This window comes from Artemia sp. Qi Xiang Cuo, chromosome 2, assembly GCF_049724085.1.
Source record: "Artemia sp. Qi Xiang Cuo chromosome 2, ASM4972408v1, whole genome shotgun sequence".
Taxonomy (NCBI): domain Eukaryota; kingdom Metazoa; phylum Arthropoda; class Branchiopoda; order Anostraca; family Artemiidae; genus Artemia; species Artemia sp. Qi Xiang Cuo.
The window spans coordinates 36,840,860-36,860,052 of NC_142795.1; the positions used below are offsets into that span (position 1 = coordinate 36,840,860).

The 19,193-nt window shown below is 35.8% G+C and overlaps 1 protein-coding gene across 1 annotated transcript in view; it reads left to right on the plus strand.

Annotated features, from left to right (window-relative positions):
* Positions 1 to 2,152: 2,152 nt before the first annotated feature.
* Positions 2,153 to 19,193, plus strand: part of Srrm1 (Serine-arginine repetitive matrix 1) — a 71,364-nt gene continuing 54,323 nt past the window's right edge. The window contains exons 1-3 of the mRNA XM_089106512.1: positions 2,153 to 2,218; positions 11,164 to 11,253; positions 12,165 to 12,290. Of these exons, the coding sequence (XP_088962638.1) occupies positions 2,195 to 2,218; positions 11,164 to 11,253; positions 12,165 to 12,290 (240 nt within the window). The 5' untranslated portion in view covers positions 2,153 to 2,194. The remainder of the gene's footprint in view (positions 2,219 to 11,163; positions 11,254 to 12,164; positions 12,291 to 19,193) is intronic.

Below are 19,193 nucleotides of genomic sequence, written 5' to 3' on the forward strand. Positions count from 1 at the left end.
TAGCGTGTCAAGATTCAGGATTAGCATCCCCAGGAAAATGTATCTCTCAACCAGAGAAAATACTTCAAAATGGAGAACCCACTGAGAGAGTAGAAGAGTTTAAATATATGGGATCACTTATTGATGCTAAAGGTGGAGCTTCTAGGGAGATTCAATTCAGAATTAACGATGCTTGACCTGCCTTGGGTGAGATCTGCAAACCCCTAAGGACTAGAAGAAAAGTAACCCTATGACGAAACTTAGGAGGCACTCAGCATGCTTGCGTTCAATTTTATTATATGGTTATGAAACCTGGCTTCTCAAAACAGAGAAAGAACATCAGCTTGGCAATCTTGATCGAAAATTCCTACGAGCCATAGGCAATAGCATGATGTTGTAAAGAAAATGTGCGGAAAAACTTAGACGTTTCCACTTTGATTAGGAAAAGACGTCTGAATAGGATAGCTCACGTGATAAGGTGCCTAGAAAACATTCTGACATGCAACGTGCTACTAGCAGCCCATACCCCCCCCCCTCTTTTTTCGTCATGGACAAAAAAACAGATGTCAAGACAAAATTCTTAGCGTAACGTTGTCAAAAAGGATATCCAGCAACTTGGGGTTTTCTGGAAGCATGGTCACCAATGGTTTAATATGTGCTGGAGTCTATTCAACCACATACAGAAGAAAGAATCAATGGAAGCAATTGGTACAACAGCTTCTTAACGGAGATTTGAGCTGAACAGCCTGTGTCTCTTCTTAGGTCAGTAAGTAGACGAAATTTATAGATCAGATTCATCAGAGATGTTTATATTCATGAATTTGGATGGCAATTATGAAATCGGATATATTTGATCAGAATATTGCACACAGCTCTGAGTATAGTATTTCTGGTCAAACAATCATTGTTACACGGAAAAACTCGTATGTGTGTAAACCGAGAGTTAACCAAGCAAATGTTTAACCTCCTTCAAGTGCTAACCTCCTCCTTGAAGTGCTACATGAAAAATGAGGGATAAATGTAAATCAAGGGATCTTAAATTGTTTTTCTTTTATAGTAGTTCAGACAACACTTTCTCCTTTCATTTTCAAGAATTTAGTTATAATGAAAGACATTTCTTTTCTCGCCAACTTTGTATCTTAAGTTAGAATGGGCGTGAAAAGGTAGCCTACCTGAACTTGTTGAATGAGAAGTGCTTGATTAGGAGGAGGGTTAGAAGAAAGTCTAGCCGTTCCTTTAACTATCTTTTAATTGACAGGAGTAGCTAGTTTTGGTTAGCATGAACAGTAAGAGCTTCATGAGTAGAAATCGCTTTCCAAATTTATCACAGCCTTTTCAAAATGTGCGCTTAACTTTGAAAATTATGACTTAAGGCAACTTGATGAAAATTATCTTAAATTTGCAGTCTGGAGTGGCCCTTCTTCTGTTTAATTTTCTTATCCCTTTGGCTCATAGACTTCTAAAAAAGATCACAGGTTGTCTCAGTAGCGGATCCAGTAGGGGGTGGGTGGGGGTTACTCCGGGCCCCCCAAGATTTTTTCTGGCGCTCTCATTCATTATTTTTTTTTCTTTTTTTACTCTTTTTTTAGAATAAATTTTTCAATTTGGTCAAATATTGGCAACTTTATCAAGTTAGCCCCTCCAAGTTTTTGCTCCTTTGTGTCCATGTCACATTGGGCCTCCCCCAAGATTTTACTCTAGATCTGCCCCTGGGTTCTCTGACACATTAACATGAAATACATGCAGACGGACTCATAGACTATTGAAAAATGTCCATAGGTTTTGATACACAATTAAATAAAATAAAAACAGATGGTCCTGCTTGGTAACTCAATTCCGTTGTCGAAAGATTTATTAAAAACAATTTTAACTTTGACCCACACTCTTTGAGTATACTCAAAGAGTATGGGAAACTATATAGTTTCCCATACTCTTTGGGTAGAGCATGAGTAGGAAGAGTTTGAGTAGAGTATAACTATCTTTCTTGTTTTTTTCCTACAGTTAGCCATGTTCTTATGCCTACTGCAAAATACTTGATTTTTAATTCCAAATCAACGGAGTATAGAGTATAGTTTTCCATACTCTTTGGGTGAAGATAATAACCGAATTGTCTAATTAGATGCCGCTATTCAGCGTATACTACAACATACACTCCTTTGAGAAGTAGCTGATGATAATCGTTGCATGTTTTCCCTGCTGAATATAAATTAAAGAAATGACTGATGCAGGATTTTTCAGGGTAAAGGAGTAATTTTGCACATTCATAGTTTTTTTTCATGGTTATTTTAGTGATAAATAAACATATAACTCTTGTTGATGCAATTGTATTAAATTTTGTCTTGTAAGGGATGAGATAGGCTAGAATTTCTGGTAAAACGTGACTAGTATTATATAGTAATCCAGTAGTAAATAGAAAAGTATGTCCTTGATTAGCTTTTTAATGCTCTTTTCAACCATCCTATATAGGCTACTAAAATTTGCCCATTTTTTCTTCTTTCCTTTGTCAAATTGGCATTAGACTAGGCTAGCCTCTTTCCATGATGAACCAACTTTGGTAAATTTCTACCTGATCATATTATTGACTTATGAACATAGTGTATATACAATTCCCTGCAATGTATTTGCTCTTTACAAATGTAAAAATCATTTTTGTCAAAAATGTATTTTACCCCCACCCCTATAGCCTATACCAATTCAGGTATAAACTAATGTGCTAATATGGTAAAATTCTACTTAGCTACTTTTGGCTATCTTGGGAAAGGGTTAGGTTAGGAAAATGAAACTTTCAGGGATGGGTCTACAGGCTAAAGTATGTCCCAGGAAAGTATTTTGAAGTACCTACTTCCTCTCCTTCTCCCTCTAGGGGGTCCTGAAATTTGCCTACATGACAGTTTTGAAATTTTGACAAAACAACATTTTCCCTTAATTTTCAGTTAGCCTATCAGTTTCTTTTTCTCTATTGAAATTTTGACAAAACAACATTTTACCTTAATTTTCAGTTATCAGTTTCTTTCTCTCTGGTTTTAGTTCTGAAATGCAATTCCTGTTATTTGAGTAGCCTAGAATTTTAAGCAATATCAATGCTTTTTTTCAGAATTTAGGAGATGTATTTACAAATTGTTGAAACCTTATAAATTGGGATTTAGCAAAATTGTGAAGCTGAAAACAATTTTGTTTTACTTCATTTAAGCAGAAGATCTGTTTTGCAAGGTTTCACTTTTATAACACACATATTATTAAAGGTCATCAAAGGTCAGGACCCTCTAGAGGGAGAAGGAGTGGAGGTAGGTACTTCAAAATACCTTCCCAGGACAAACTTTAGTCTGTAGACACATCCCTGAAAGTTCCATTTTCCTAACCTAACCCCTTCCCAAGATAGCCAAAAGTAGCTAAAGTAGAATTTTACCGCTAATATATAGCAATAAATATAAAAAATACAATATATGTGCTAATATCCACCCCCCTAATGTGCAAGAATATAGGCCTACCCTGAATTGGTATATAGGGGTGGGGGTAAAATTCATTTCTGACAAAAATGATTATTATATTTGGAAAGAGCATAAAAAGAGGCATTGAGTGGTAAATTTCTACCAAATCATATTATTGAGTTAGGACTAAAGTGAATACACCATTTGATGCCTTTTTTATGCTGATTACAAATATAATAATCATTTCTATTGGAAATGAATTTCAGCCCCCTCCCCTATATATGCCAATTCAGGGTTAGGTTAGGTTGTAAAAATATATACTTTGAATTGGCATATATAGGGGGGGGGGGCTGAAATTCATTCCCAATAGAAATGATTACTATATTTGTAATCAGCATAAAAAAGGTATCAAGAGGTATATTCACTTTATGCATAAGTCAATAATATGATTTGGTAGAAATTTACCCATTGAGTAGCATATTCACTTTATTTGTAAGTCTATAATATGATTTGGTAAAAATTTACCAGGGGTGAGGGTAAAGTGAAAACTTAACTCTCATTTACATCAGAAATAAAATTACCCCCACCCCCCTAATGTGCAAATATATACCCTGAATTGGTGTATATATATAGGGGTGGGGTAAAATTCATTTCCAACAAAAATGATTATTAAATTTGGAAAGAGCATAAAAAAAGGCATCATGTGGTATATTCACTTTATTCAGAGGTCAATAATATGATCTGGTAAAAATTTACCCCAACTTTTGATCAGCCTATTATGGAGGATCTAATACTATGTTCTCTTCTTTTCCTATCTGATTTTCCCTATAGGCTATACCTGCTCAATTCTTGGTAAACCTCTATATCAACAAAATATTTAGATAGCCAGTGAAAGATCTGAAGCTGAACTGGAATTAAACCACTATGCCTTCCCAAGGCCAGAACATAATTTGCACTTTACTGAAAAAAATACAAATGAATGTGCATTGTCAGTTTAATATACATATACTGATATTTAGTAATCAAAATGTTAATATTATTTGATTTATTAAAGTTATAAAAGTAAAAACATTTATATTTTTTTCAGTAAAGTGCAATGTATGTTCTAGCCTTGGGAAGGCATAGGGGTTTTTAGCCCAACTTATGTTAATTTCTGCTTGTTTTGAGTTTCACTTGGTTATTTATTGTAATTTCTGTTTGTTTTTGGTTCATTTATTTACCAATGCTGATTAGTGGTAGTTTCATGCTTGGTAGATTGTTTTATTTTTGCTCATTTTTTGTTTAATAGAGTTCTTTACTTTTCTTTGAAAAACTTGTTTTGTGAAAAAGTTGTTTTAATTAATTTATGTTTGTTTTATATTGACATAGTCTTTTCAGGGAAAAAGAAAATAATACTTTAAATCTTTTCTTTCTTTTTTAAGAATTTATAGTCTGGCCTGCTATTTGTATGCAGGAGAAACATTTTCAGCAATTTTTAACAACACACACCCTTTTAAAAATCTGGACACAAATAGTAGTGTTTAATTTAGTTTCATACCTCCTCTAGTTGCCCTGAAATAGAAAACTTCATACCATTTGCAAAAAAATCTGTTTACTTTCTTTGATAGCTTGGATCCACTTATCTATTTTGATTTGGTTAAATTTTAAGAGCAGAAGTAGACCCAAAAGTTTGAACATAATACCCTCAGTCATTCTTGGGATACTGCTGAGATGCCTTATTTGGAATTAGCAATAACACAGTGCATTTTGATTTAATCTTAAGGCAACATTTAGTTTTAAACATAAAGGCAAATAGGAGGGTGGGCGTGTCAGGGGGATTAGTTGCCCTCCTATCACTTTCGACTATCAAAAAGGGCAGCAGCCCTTTCCGTTTTCAATCAAATGAGCCCTTTTCGAAGGTCCTATGATAACTCCTTCGATACTAAGTGCCCTGGTCTAAACAAAAACAAAAAAATAATACATTATACCCAAATCAATCTTTACTATAAAAATGTCAAGCCTTCCAATAACTTTCAACTGTTAAAAAGGGCACAAGGTCTTTTGATTTCCAATTGAATGAGCCCTTTTTGAGTTTCTACAACAACGTTTTTTATAATCACCTTATATGCCCCCTGGGCATAAATTACAACCCTTACTCTAAGGGCTGTGAGGGTAGTTGTCATCCTCTAAGACCTAATTTCAAGAACTTTCAACTACGTTTAACAAAATGGTTTCAAAAAGAACTTTCAATATTATAAAATATTAGTTATAAAATAAAATTAAAAACAAATATTGTTTTTGGTTTCTAGATATGTAAATTAAATAGAAAAAATTAAATTCATAAAGAACTGACAAGGGTGTTAGTTGCTCTCCAATTACTTTCAACTATTAAAAAAGGCACTAGCCCTTTCAATTTCCAATCAAATGAACCCTTTGAAGTTTCTATGACAACACTCAATAAAAAAACCTTATATGCCCTCAGGGCATAACTTAGAACCCTTGTTCTGAGAGCTGGGGGGGTGATCCTCAAAGACCTAATTTCCAGAACTTTCTGCAACATTGAACAAAATGGCTATCTGAAAATTTTGATTGAATGTGTTTGAGGGAATGGTGGGCATGAGAGGGGGGTTAGTTACCCTCCAATCACTTTCAACTATTAAAAAGGGCACTAGCCCTCTCAATTTCCAATTGAACAAGCCCCTTTTGAAGTTTTTACAACAACTCTATCTATAAAACCTTATATGCCCCCAGGGCATAACTTACAACCTTTGCCCAGGGGGCTCCGGGGGATTTGTCATCCTCAAATACATAATTTCCAGAACTTTCAACTATGTTGAACAAAATGGCTATCTCTAAACTTTGATTGAATGTGTTTGGGAAAATGGTGGGCGTGAGAGGGGGGTTAATTAGTCTCCACTCACTTTTGACTATTAAAAAGGGCAATTTCAATTTCCAATCAAATGAGCCCTTTTTGAAATCCTGCAACAACTTTCTATGTAAACCTTATATGCCCCCAGGGCATAACTTACAACCCTTTCAATGAGTGCTTTGATGGGGTTATCATCCTAAAAGACCTAATTTTCAGAACTTTTGACTATGTTGAACAAAATGGATATCTCAAAATTTTGATTGGACATGTTTAGGGAAATGGTGGGCGTGAGAGGGGGGTTATTTGCCCTTCAATTATTTTTGACTATTAAAAAGGGCATTAGCCATTTCAATTTCCAGTCAAATGAACCCTTTTTGAAGTTCCTACAATAATGCATTCTATAAGAACCCTATATGCCCCTGGGGCATAACTTATAACCCTTACCCTGAGGGCTGTGGGGGAGTGTCCTCCTCTAAAACATAATTTCTAACTGGAAATCAACAATGCTGAACAAAATGGCTATCTAAAAATTTTGATTCGGTGTGTTTGGGGAAAAGGTGGGTGAGAGAGGGGGGTTAGTTGCCCTCAAATCACTTTTGACTATTAAAAAGGGCACTAGACCTTTGAATTTCCAATCGAATGAGCCCTTTTTCAAGTTTCTATGACAAAGATTTCAATAAAAACTTATAAGCCCCCAGGGCATAACTTATAACTCTTGCCCTGAATACTGTAGGGGGAGTGTCCTGCTCAAAGGTATAATTTCCTGAACTTTAAAGTGTGTGGAGCAAAATGGTTATCTCAAAATTTTGATTGGATGTGTTTGGGGAAATGGTGGGCATGGAAGGGGTGTTAGTTGCCTTCGAATTACTTTTGACTATTAAAAAGGGCACTAGCCATTTCAATTTCTAATCAAATGAGCCCTTTTTGAAGTTTCTATGACAACTTGTTCTATAAAAACCTTATATGCCCCCAGGGCATAACTTACAGCCATTGCCCTGTGGGCTGTGAGGGGGTTGTCACCCTCAAAGACCTAATTTACAGAACTTAAAACTACATTGAATAAAATGGCTATCTCAAAAGTTTGATTGGATGTGTTTGGAGAAAAGGTGGGCGTGAGAGGGGGGTTAGTTGACCTCCAATCACTTTCAACTATTAAAAAGGGCTCTAGCCCTTTGAATTTCTTTGATAAAAAGTGCCCTGCTCTAATGGAAAAAAATAATACATTGTGCCAACATTGTTCTTATATGCCCTCAGGGCATAACTTAAACCCTTGCCCCAAGGGTTGTGGGGGAGTGTAAAAACATATTTTCTATTAGGAAATCAACTATGCTGAACAAAATGACTATCTCAAAATTATGATTGGATGTGTTTGGGGGAATAATGGGCATGGGGGGGGTTAGTTGCCCTCCAATCACTGTTGACTATTAAAAAGGGCCCTTGCCCTTTGAATCTCCAATCAAATGAGCCTTTTTTGAAGTTTTTACAACAATGCCTTCTATAAATAACCATATATCCCAGGGTATAACTTACAACCCTTGCCCTGAAGGCTGTGGGGGAGTGTCCTCCTTGAAAACATAATTTCTATCTGGAAATCAACTATGCTGAACAAAATGGCTATCTCATTTTGATTGGATGTGTTTTGGGAAATGGTGGGCATGGAAGGGGTGATAGTTGCCTTCCAATCACTTTTGACTATTAAAAAGGGCACAAGCCACTCCAATTCCTGATTGAATGAGCCCTTTTTGAAGTTTCTATGACAAGTTCTTTGATAAGAAGTGCCCTGCTCTAAAGGAAAAAAAAAATAATAAATAGTACATTCTGCCAACAGTGTTTTATATGCCCTCAGGGCATAACTTAAAACCCTTGCCCTGGGGGTTGTGTCCTCCTCAAAAACATATTTTCATTCAGGAAATCAACTATGCTGAACAAAATGGCTATCTCAAAATTTTTATTGGATGTGTTTGGGGGAATGATGGGCATGGGGGGGGGGGGGGCTAGTTGCCCTCCAATCACTTGTGACTATTAAAAAGGGCACTAGCCACTCCATTTTCCAATCGAATGAGCCCTTTTTGAAGTTTCTATGACAACTTCTTTGATACAAAGTGCCTGGGTATGGAGAAAGAAGAAAAAAATATAATAATAATACATTGTGCCCACATTGTTCTTTACTTTGGCAGTGCTATAGTGCTGCCTATGATAATTCTTAAAAATGTTCCACCTTTGTCTCAAAAATCTATGCTGACAATAACAATGTCATGGTTTAACCTCTTTGACATTTCCCAGGAGAGAGCAATTTAGGAAAACATGAACACTGCCACACCATCTCCTTTGCAGCCAGAAATCATATCTTGTCTACAAATGGTTAACCCAGGGATTGAAATCTTTGGAGATAATTTTGGCTAGCTTCTTGTAAGTGTCTGGTTATTTGTAGTCTCTGTAGAATTTTTAGCTCATTTTCAGGGGTACAACTTCATGAAAATGTAGGGGGGTCTATTTTTTTTGAAATGAAGACAGTATAAACTTGTTTTTCAAAACCTTGGTAGTGGCATTTTTTCCCTGGAAATTGCCAAATAAAATGTGGTTTTCAAAATATAAAGGGGCAATTGTCCCATGCTATTGGTGCCCCTGCTTTTTAGCTCTCATTGGTCATGATTAAGAGTACCTCATTGTCTTCTTTGCCACGTTTGGACCTTGGAAATTGAAGTGGCTTCTTCTTGTTGTTTTTACTTTCATCTGGCTTCTTCTTTGTATTCTGCTTGTGCTGCTGCTCCTTCCTGTCCTGGATAGATTTTTAGTTTCTTCGTTTGCCTGAGATGGAAACTATGATTGAGGGATGACCAATGCGTTTTGAGACTATTTTTATGGAGCTTGGTAGTTGCTATTTTTGGCCCCAAATAAATCTGTTATTGCTTTGTGGGTAAAGATTGCCTATAATATATATTTTTTTTTTTTTTTAATTCAAATTTCTCATTCAGAATAAAGTTTGGTATTCACTACCTTTTCTCATTTGGTCTGGTAGCTAGAGGTTGTTTCTCTTTCCTTGTTTTCTGGCAAGTTTGGGTATTTGCTGTTGTTGCAGTGGTGTGATTCCCTGGATGTGTCTGGTACCTGCTTTTGAACTGTTTAGGACCTGGTGGCCTTGTTTCAAGTAGTGAGATGGCTGGGTGACTGAATGTGAATTTATTGGATTTGGTGTGCAAGTTATTTCTTCAGCTATCACTGCATAAAGGAATTTTTTTTCTTTTCGGCTCTCAGAATAGTGGTTCTATTGTGATATCCTGTGAATACTCGTTTATCTGTATAAATGTGGTACTTGGATGTCCAATTGATACAAAAGCAAGATGTTGTATTGTAGCTTTATATTTTGTGCTCTGGGGATTCACAAATGGCATACCTGTTGTTTGACTGCCACTAGTTCTGGCTTGAAGACGTATCTTATGTTTAACCATGTAGATAGAGGGTCCTTTTCAGTTCTTATATGATTACAATATGCCCTTGGCTGTTCCATGTAGTGGGCTCCTGAAAGGAACTTTGGCTTTGGGCCTCTTCTACTGCTTCTTCTATTAGCAATTATGTGTTTTCCAGTCAGGACTATTTAACCCTCTTCCCTTTTCTTCCATCTTGATGTGGCATGTTAAACTGTTGCACTATGCTGCAATTAAAAGGTCTTGTTGCAGCTCCTTGGATTCCAGGAACTGGTAATCCTGTCTTAAAGTCCAATACTCTTTGCAAGGGCATAGCAATATAAACTTTTAACTGAGGGTGGGAGTTTGTGGTGCTTGAGGCACTTGCAATTTATTTTGAGGAGAACACTTTGTTGGCATTAGCAGGATCTGTTATATTGGGATGAGAATGTAAGGTCAGTAGTGTAGGGGATTTGATAAGAGAAAGCTTGCAGGTTGGGGCCATTGAGCCTGCATAGATTCTGCTATATTTTGGAGTTTTATTTTGTGAAAAATAGAGATAACCTTTTTTTTATTTCTAAAAAATGATTTTTTTTATCATTATCTAATTTATCTTGTTTATGCTTTTTAATATCTAAAAGATCTTTTTTTTATCTCAAAAAAACAATTTTCGGCTTGTTATTCATCAGATGTGCCTCTGATAATCTCCATCAAGAGATATCTTGTAGGGGGATTGGTCTCCTACTTGGCTGGTCAATATTTAGACATTCCTACTGTGTTTTCTTGAGCCTTCGGGATTGAGTTTTTTTTCTTTTTTTTTAGGAGTACTTGTGTCAATGTACAACAAACCTCTGGTTATTGGCTCATTTTTGTCAGTTTATCATAAAATTTGGATTGCCAAAATTTTCACTTCTTGTTATCCTCAACTGTTGTTGTTGGCAATGGGACAATTTTCAATACTTGCAGGCAACACTGCTTTTTCAAAACAAAAACACATATTAGGTACTCAAATTGAAAACTGATGTATGATTTATTTTAAATTTAGAATTTGTTTTAACCATGAAGCTAAAGCAAAAAAATCTAACACACCAAATGCTTTAAACTAAAATATAACTCAATCACTTAGAAATTAATGTTTAGCTACTTGAGTGGTTGGGAAATGAAAATCAAAAATTTTAATATTTGTGTTCCATTTTCTCAGCCTGATTTTAGCTTAAGTCTAGACGCGCTGTTACAATAATTTGTCCATTGGATGTGGAAGAAAACTATAAGAATTGTTGATTATAAAATTGGGATCTCTAGAAGAAGTTTTTCTTGGTTTTATATGCTATGCTTGAACACACTGTAAACTCTGCGGAAAAATAGACAATTATATGATAAAATGGGGTGTGGAGCAAAGAAATGGCTAAGATTTTTTTTTTTTTTTTTTTTTTTTTTTTTTTTTTTTTTTTTTTTTGATAAAATGGGCATATCAAGCAAGAACTAAGTTTTGTGTTTTTTTTAGGGGACTTCAACTGAGCAAGATAACAGGTTCAGTGATAAAGAGAAAAAGTTGTTAAAGCAGATGAGATTTGCAGATAATTTGGGTTACAAGGTAAGAACTACTATAAAATTTCTAATTGTACTTTGTCATTTACTTGTTATATTGCTTGTATTTATGTTTTTAAGTATGTTACTACATGCATAACCTTAAACCTCACTTGTCTTGGGGTGCCAATTGCAAGAGGGCATGGGATAACAACTACACCCCTCCCTAGATTTTGGGAAACATCTTTTTTGGTGCTTTTATTGGAAAAAAATCGAAAAACAAAATCCTCCCCCCCCCCGAAATTTTGAAAAACCTTTTCTGTATCTTCATTTTTAGAAATAAGGGAAAATTCTTGCCCCCTCCCCCTTCTTTTTGGTGAATTGGTGCCCCTGCACCTATATGTTTTAAGTTATTTTTGTTTCATTAAACAAGCAAAGTGTTTCTACTCCAGTCAAACATTCTACAATCTCTACATATCTGCATTCAGGTATAAACAATAATAATTTCTGATTTAACAACCTTGGAACTATAAGTTTATTAGGCATTATTTTAGTTTTTGTAGATTAGCTAGTTTAGATGGTATGAAGTAATAAAACTGACTTATTCATATAGTACCTATTATTCTGTCATCGCAAAGGCTCCATGGATTATAATTCTACAATCATAATTAGAAATTCTTTGTAATTTGTGATGTTAGAATTCTGTCAAATATGGATTATTATTTTTTCAAGTTTCTTGGAGCTTTATGTTCAAGTCAAAGAGCCAAATCTTCCTGAATATTCAGTGCTGATACCCGAGTTAGAGCAAAATCTTCCTGAATGTTCAGTACTTATATCCAAATTAGAGCAAAATCTTCCTGAATATTCAGTACTGATACCCAAGTTAGAGCAAAATCTCCCTGAATATTCAGTACTGATACCCAAGTTGAACATTCAAAAAGAGACAAATCAATTATCTACATTCAATGTAAATTTTAGATTGACACTAAAAAAGTGAAGATTGATGTGCTGAGACCTTGGATTGCCAAACGGTTAAATGATCTCTGTCAGATTGATGATGAAGTTCTTGTAGAGTTTGTTTTAAATCAACTTAGAGACAGTCAGGTAACCAACAATTCTTGTTATGTTCCTTTTCTCTCTCTCTCTCTCTTTCCTCCTCTCTCACTCTCATTCTTCCTCTTACTTCCTCTTTTTCCCTACCTTTCTCTCTTCAAAATTTTTATGTTTTTTCTGTTTGTTATAATTGTTTTTCCTTTACAAAGGGAATGTACATTATCCAAGAATAGTAATTTAAATAAAATGATTTCACTTTGTTAATGTTTTTGATCCGAAATATTTAATTTGGATTCAACTTAGATTTCTCTGAAACTACCCAGGTATATCTATTGTGTTTTTTTGTGAAAGTGGTACTTCAATCTTTGATCCAATTTAAAGTGAAAAAAATGCATATATGGTAAAGCCACTGATTATTCAATAGTTGAAAAAAAAGAGACTTTTGGTTTGGAAAGGATTTCAACATGTAGGAAAAACATCTAGAAATCTAACTGTTTGATTAGAGGTTTGAAGTCTTATCAGAAAAGGGTACAAGACTCCAATTTTCCGAAATCGGAGTGTTTTCACCTACAAATCCGACACAGCGAAAAAATTACATCTTTTCAATGCAAGTTGGAACCGAATTTGACACATGTTGAAATGCTTGGGGAATGCTTGTGGATGGAAAGTAGTTCATTCAACATGCCCATTCTTGTTAATTTGTTTCTTCTTTTCTCTTCAACTTCATTTAATGTGTCAGTATAAAACACTATCCAGATAATAGAAGCAATAAAACGAACAAAAAATTGTTTCAAGTATAGGAACGAAATTGGATAATCATATGGAGTGTAATTGTGTGACCTAGGTCACGTGACCCTTCTTTTTTTCACAGTGTAGCATATATGCCACAGGAATAGCATCTCCAAATGCTATCTGGAATGGCCCACTTCCTTTTAGCTTTAACAGTCAAGCAAAAAATTCTTCATTGTTCACAGTGTAAATGTCATCAACATTTGGCCGTTTCAAAGTTTGATCTGCTGTTTTAATCCACTTTAAAAATTTTAGGTTTGACTGTCCTTTGTCTGGAAAGTTCAGAATTCTACCGACAAAATAAGTCACCTTGTTTTTTTATCGTTAAAGAAAACGGCATAGTATTCGTCGAGCTGCGGTTCAACTTCCGACCCACCAGGCGGCAGAATTTCGGAGTCGGGCGCAGAAAATGATTGAGACTCATATCTTTGACTATTGTCTCATTGCGAGCTTTATTTCCTCTTTTGGCTTTTGCAATGCTATAATCAAGATTTGAAAGATGTTGATAGAACTTCCTCCTAACCTTTCTAGAATTAGCTGCTTTCAGTGTCATTAGTGGTGTTAACCCTGTCGTAATCTCAGGCACCACCATGGTGTGCCATGGCCCTATTGATGAGGCAATCTTTTTGCTTCCAGAACTCTATAAGCCAGTCGAATTATCGTCCAGTGTGTCAGTTAGATTTCCAGAATAGGACTTTTCAAAAAGTTCTAATGTTTCTGGGTCAAGAAAAGATGCTAATAAAGCCATCCGTAACACTTCGGGAGCCCGGGGTTTTTTATAGCCAGAAGGATCTAAAACAAAACCCAGTGTCTCTTGAGATTCAGTATTAACTAAGATGTCAATTTGCTCAGGGGGAAGCGCACCTTATGAAACAAGTTTTTTGTGTCTAGCTTTTTTTCAGTTCCATGGGTAAATTCCATGTACTTTGAATGTCTTTGTAAGAAGCGCGAATGAAAGTAAAGGCCCAAAGCTCTCCTTCAGCAACCAAGCGAAGTTTCCTTTGATAACTTCTTATGTTGACTTCTCAAGCACGACCTCACGCTTTTTTTTGTTAAACTGGGTCCAAGATGTCTTCAAAGACTTGAACACTGCTCTGTTTAGAGGCTGCATGACAAACGTGGCATTCGGCGGAAGGCATACGAGTTCGATCCCAAGGCTTTCACGCTCCTCGCTAGGCGGCAGAGAAAGGTGTGATGTGTGTCCATCTATGAACAACAACACCGGTTTTGGAATGTCTTTTCTGTTCAAGGTAGGAGTGAAGACTTTAGTAACAGATTCTAAGAAAGTTTCAGCTCTCATCCATCCTGTTTTGGATGCAGTCTAGTATACACCTTCTGGGAAAGCATCTTTCAGATCTTTGGAAACTCGACACGGTTTGTATGGATAGACAATGAACTCTGGGCACTGGCTTCCATTTGTGGACACACAAAATGGCATAATAAGACTAGTTTTTCATTGCCTCCTGTGTTCCTTACAATTTGCCTAAAATCTCGTTCTGCAATGAATAGACTACTTTACCATGGGGAAGGAATATGAAAGCTGTCTCATTACAGTTCCAGACTTGCTCAGGCTTCACGGTCTCCATTGGAGGATACCTTTTTGTTTCAGTTAAGCTTCTTGATTTTCAAACCAACCTTCTTTTTTCTCACTTGTCACCTTGGATTGTCCACCCTGCCCACTTTCTACTGTTTGCAGAGGGAGGTTCGGGCGTCGTTTCATAAAGTTATAGTACCACCTCTTCGTTAGAGCACCTTTTCCTTTTATCTTTCGACCAGACTTTAAAAGGCAGAGTTCACCAGAGTCCATAAGATCGGCTTTCACGATAAGGGAATCGTCGTTTTTGGCAGGCAATAGCAAAGTCGACCTTTTTTTCTCTTCTGAATCACTAAAATAAATCGGTCCCATATGGGTGCGTTTTCTGTTGTGAGAAGCATCTCTTTGCATAGCTGAGATGATTGGAATTAAAAACTTTCGCGATAGTTCAGACATCGACGTCTTTTCTGTCAAATGCTCGTGCAATGATTTTTCAACTTTTTTAAATTGTAATTTTTTTTTTTTATATTGGCCGCGAGTCTTTTCTTCTTCAGAGTTGCGTCTATTTCATTCTTTTGCTTGTTACACCAGCTTGTCTTTATTGTACTGGTTCTCACACTCGTTTGTAGCATCACCGGTTTCGTCAGCGTTATTAATTACGTCACTAGAATCTGAAGACCCCGAACTCTGGTCGGAAGTATTGCTGCTTGAAACGAAATTACTGCTAGACTGAGAGTCACTCTCAGTATCATCATAATCTCTTCCGATTCCTATGTCCAAAATTGTCTTGACTTTTTTGGTTCTATTGTGTATCCGGCGAGATTTCTTCATCTTTCCTATTATTTTCATTTTGTCTTCAAACGATGGTGCTCAGTTTTGCGTCGTTTTCGATATTCATCTTGTGACCAGTCACTGCCTTCAGTTGACTTCTCAATAGACTTGGAACAAGTGTAAACTGCAGTCTCTTCATTTCTCGTGGTGGAGGCATACTAGAATGTAAGAAAAAATAATATTTATTTTCAAAAGGTTATCACAAGTTCAATATGGGTAAAAAAAAAGTGACAATAGATTGAAAAGGGAAGATAGTTGTTGTAACAATACACCATCAACCAAAATAAATACTTTATAAAAAAAAAAAAAACTTTTAAAAAACCACATTTTACAAATGGACTAAAAGGGAAAAATGCATTTTTCGGTTCTAAAAGAAAGTCAACTACCTATTGATATATAACTATTTATCACACAAGCATAATTTTATGAATGCTGTGGGTGACAAATTCGCAAATCTTTATTCAAGTAAAATGCTTTGCTTAACTGAAATATTAACTGAATTTTTTACTGAAATATTATTAGAAATAATAATCATCAAAATCTTTCGCTGTGCATAAATCATCCGTAAATTCGACAGCTATGGTTTCGTCAGTGGATCCTGGAATTTCGACACCAATTATTTCTCATCCGTTTTACATGTTCAGTGCAGTTTTCGATAGGGCCTCTTGCTGTCTGTCAAAAATTTTGACAAGATTACTACGAGAGTTTCGCAAAATAAATAAATCCCTTGATAGAAACCGATATTTACGTTTGAATTCGGCTTAAGGAACATGTTTAGTTGGCCTGGTATTCCACTACATCAAGCAAGAACTTTCGACACTTGGAACGTAGTTTCGATAATGTAATATTCGTTGCCCGTTTCATTTATCAACGAAAAGCTAGTGTGTCTACATTTCAAAGAAGATCAGATGTATCTTGACGCATTGTGCTGATCCCAACTTTTTCTTGCAATAAATAACCAAGTAATAACATTTTAAACATTACATACCTGAAAAATTGTCCGGAGCTCCTCTCGTGTCAAAAAGAGGAAACTGACTGAATTGAATGCTCTTTTATTATCTGGGTGTCTCGGATACAGTATCCACCTTTCACATCGTCGAAATGTAACGACGGCTTCAAAAGATGGCGCTCCAAGTCATTGCTAAGCAGAGTCGTCCCGTTTTGAAGGAAAATTGAGACAGTGGTTCCAAAATTGCTCTGTCGAATCGTTGGTGCCTTTACCCTAATTACTATTTTGATTTGGGTTTCTTATAGTTCTCCTTTACATGGATTATTATGTATCCCCCCTCCAAAATATTTTGCCCTTAAGGACATATATACTGCCCCCCTTCTTTGTGCAGGACTGCCGAATAAAGGTAAAAAGGATATTGTACTAGTCTTTAGCCTACATCCCCTATTGGCTCTGCTCATCTATCTTAGTTTCTTGGCCCTTCATCCAGGAAGTCAAATGGGTCAGAAATTCTGAATGCTCAAGGTGATATAGAAGGTAAATTGAGTGTTTTATTATTATTCCGTGGAACTACCATCTTCAGTTGTCGAACGTGCTATTATGCTTTTTTTACTATTGAGTAACGTCCATTCAATCTTAGATGTGCACAGATCTTACTAAAGAGTGCGGGAAGTTGTTTCTCTTTTGTGAAGAAACAACAACCTAGGTCATCCAGCACTGCCCAGCTAAATCGTAAGGTCAATTATAAAACAATAATAAAATGGGAATTCCTTTTGTTTTTGTTTAACTAACTCTTTTCTTTATTTAGCTTTACATTGGTGAACATAGATGCACCAATTCTGTCATATGATTATATAGATACATTTGTGTACATTTTATCTCTTGTCTATCCTGTGTCTGTGCCTAGACCTAATTACGCATTTCGTAAACAACACTAAAAATGAGCAAAAATAAGAAGTCTGTGTACTTTCAGAGAGTTCAAGGCGAATCAAAATGTTAATTAATGTAAATTAAGCTTTTTTTCTTACCAACTAACGCTTGTTAAAATGCTAAAATTTTCTCTGCGTTACTAGTATTTTAAACTCTGGCTAAATCAATTTAAAAGCCCCGAGGTTCCTCTCCTACATTAGTTTTCCATAATTGACAGTTTCCTGACCCTAAGAAGATTCAGATAAACATCACTGGTTTCATGAATGGGAAGTTTGCACGACTCTTTATGGAAGAACTGCAATGGAGTCTCTGCAATTGATGAACTGCAATTGATATCTGCAATGGAGTCTGATGATGGTATCCCTGAAGAACTTGTCAATATAAAAAAAGAAGAAATAAGAAGAAGGGTGGTAAGTGTTTTTGAACCTCTGAATGCTACTTCTCTCAACTGTTGTTGAAGGGTAAATATACAGTTCAAAATTCACAGGAGACAACTTCTATAAGTTTTGCTAAACTGTTCCTGAATTTTGGCTTGTATTGAAGAAATAAAAAAGCAACAAGAAGCCAAAGGGAATAGACGATCTAGGAGTTGATACTACTGTAATAGGAAAAGGCTACTGTTTCGAAGATGGGAAAGTGAAGGGCTGTGGCTATTTCTCTGGCTCTTGTGGCTTTAATTCATTTTTAAACTGATCTGTATTTCTGTATGTTTCCTTGCAGTTTTAGGAACATTTCTTTTTAATCCATTTAAACTCTATATGAGCTCGTTGAAAAGAAGGAATGAACGGGCAAGTGTCATTTTTTTGTGTTTTGTCTTTTAAGTTGTTGAGAAAAGAATTATGAGTATTCGATTTCTATACCACTAGACCACATATCCGAGACATCTAAGCTGTTCTTTCGTGCTTTAAACACACTTAATGGGGTTGAAATACTTCAATTGTAATGGATAGATTTGGGCATGTCGCCATTTTTCTTAGTACTATAAACTTATTTTGTTTCTTTTAATATTAGACAAACCATACTGCGTAATAGTTTTAAGTAGCCTATAACTCTAAAAATATTAATTTATCTAAAGAAATGTATTTATTCAACAAAAAATTGACCTTAAGCTCTTTTGTGAATGGCTTGACAGCTATTTTATTACAAAATAAAGATAGTGAAATACTCCGTTTGAGCAGTGGCATCGTTTAGGGGGAGGGGCAAGGGTGACAGATGCCCCCCCCAATAGTTTAAATAAAAATTATTCTATAGCCCATGCCCCTTGAATCTCCAGATGTAGATCCCTATACCCCCCCCCGCCCAATAAAAATGTTTTAAGCAATAGTTATCCGAAAAATCTGGTAATCCTAGTTCTGTTAGATGCCTGTTATGCACTTTTATGAGCAAGGACTGGGTGGCTAGCCACTTAAACCGCTACAGCTCAACCACCCTCCCACCCTTGGCGAGGGTCCTGGCCATTCTAGCCTTGAAGAATTATTATGGGCTGAATGTTCCTCTCAGAATTAGGTATTTTTTGTTCGTTATGAGTTTGATTTTTTATTATAGTAATTTATGTTTGTTTGAGTTATAATTGTTACATATGTTTTGTCCATTTTAAGTTTTAAAATTGCTTTCTGTTGATAAAAATTTCTTCTAGTGTCAAAATTGACAAAAAGAAACTGTCATGGGCAAGTATAGGAGAGATATCTTCTCAATTTGATTAAAGACAGCTACAGTTGGGAGACATTATTTGGATGATAAGGACCTGTTTTTAGTTCGCCTGAACCTTTATTGCCTATGTAAGACGAAGTTGTGGTATATTTACCTAAGAGGATCCGTGGTTTCTTAAAGAGGGGATTAGAATATTTGTGTTGAATAAGGTAATGTTCGTGAGTTTGGTGTCGATGGATAGCGTGATCTTTTCTCTTCCATGTTATACATG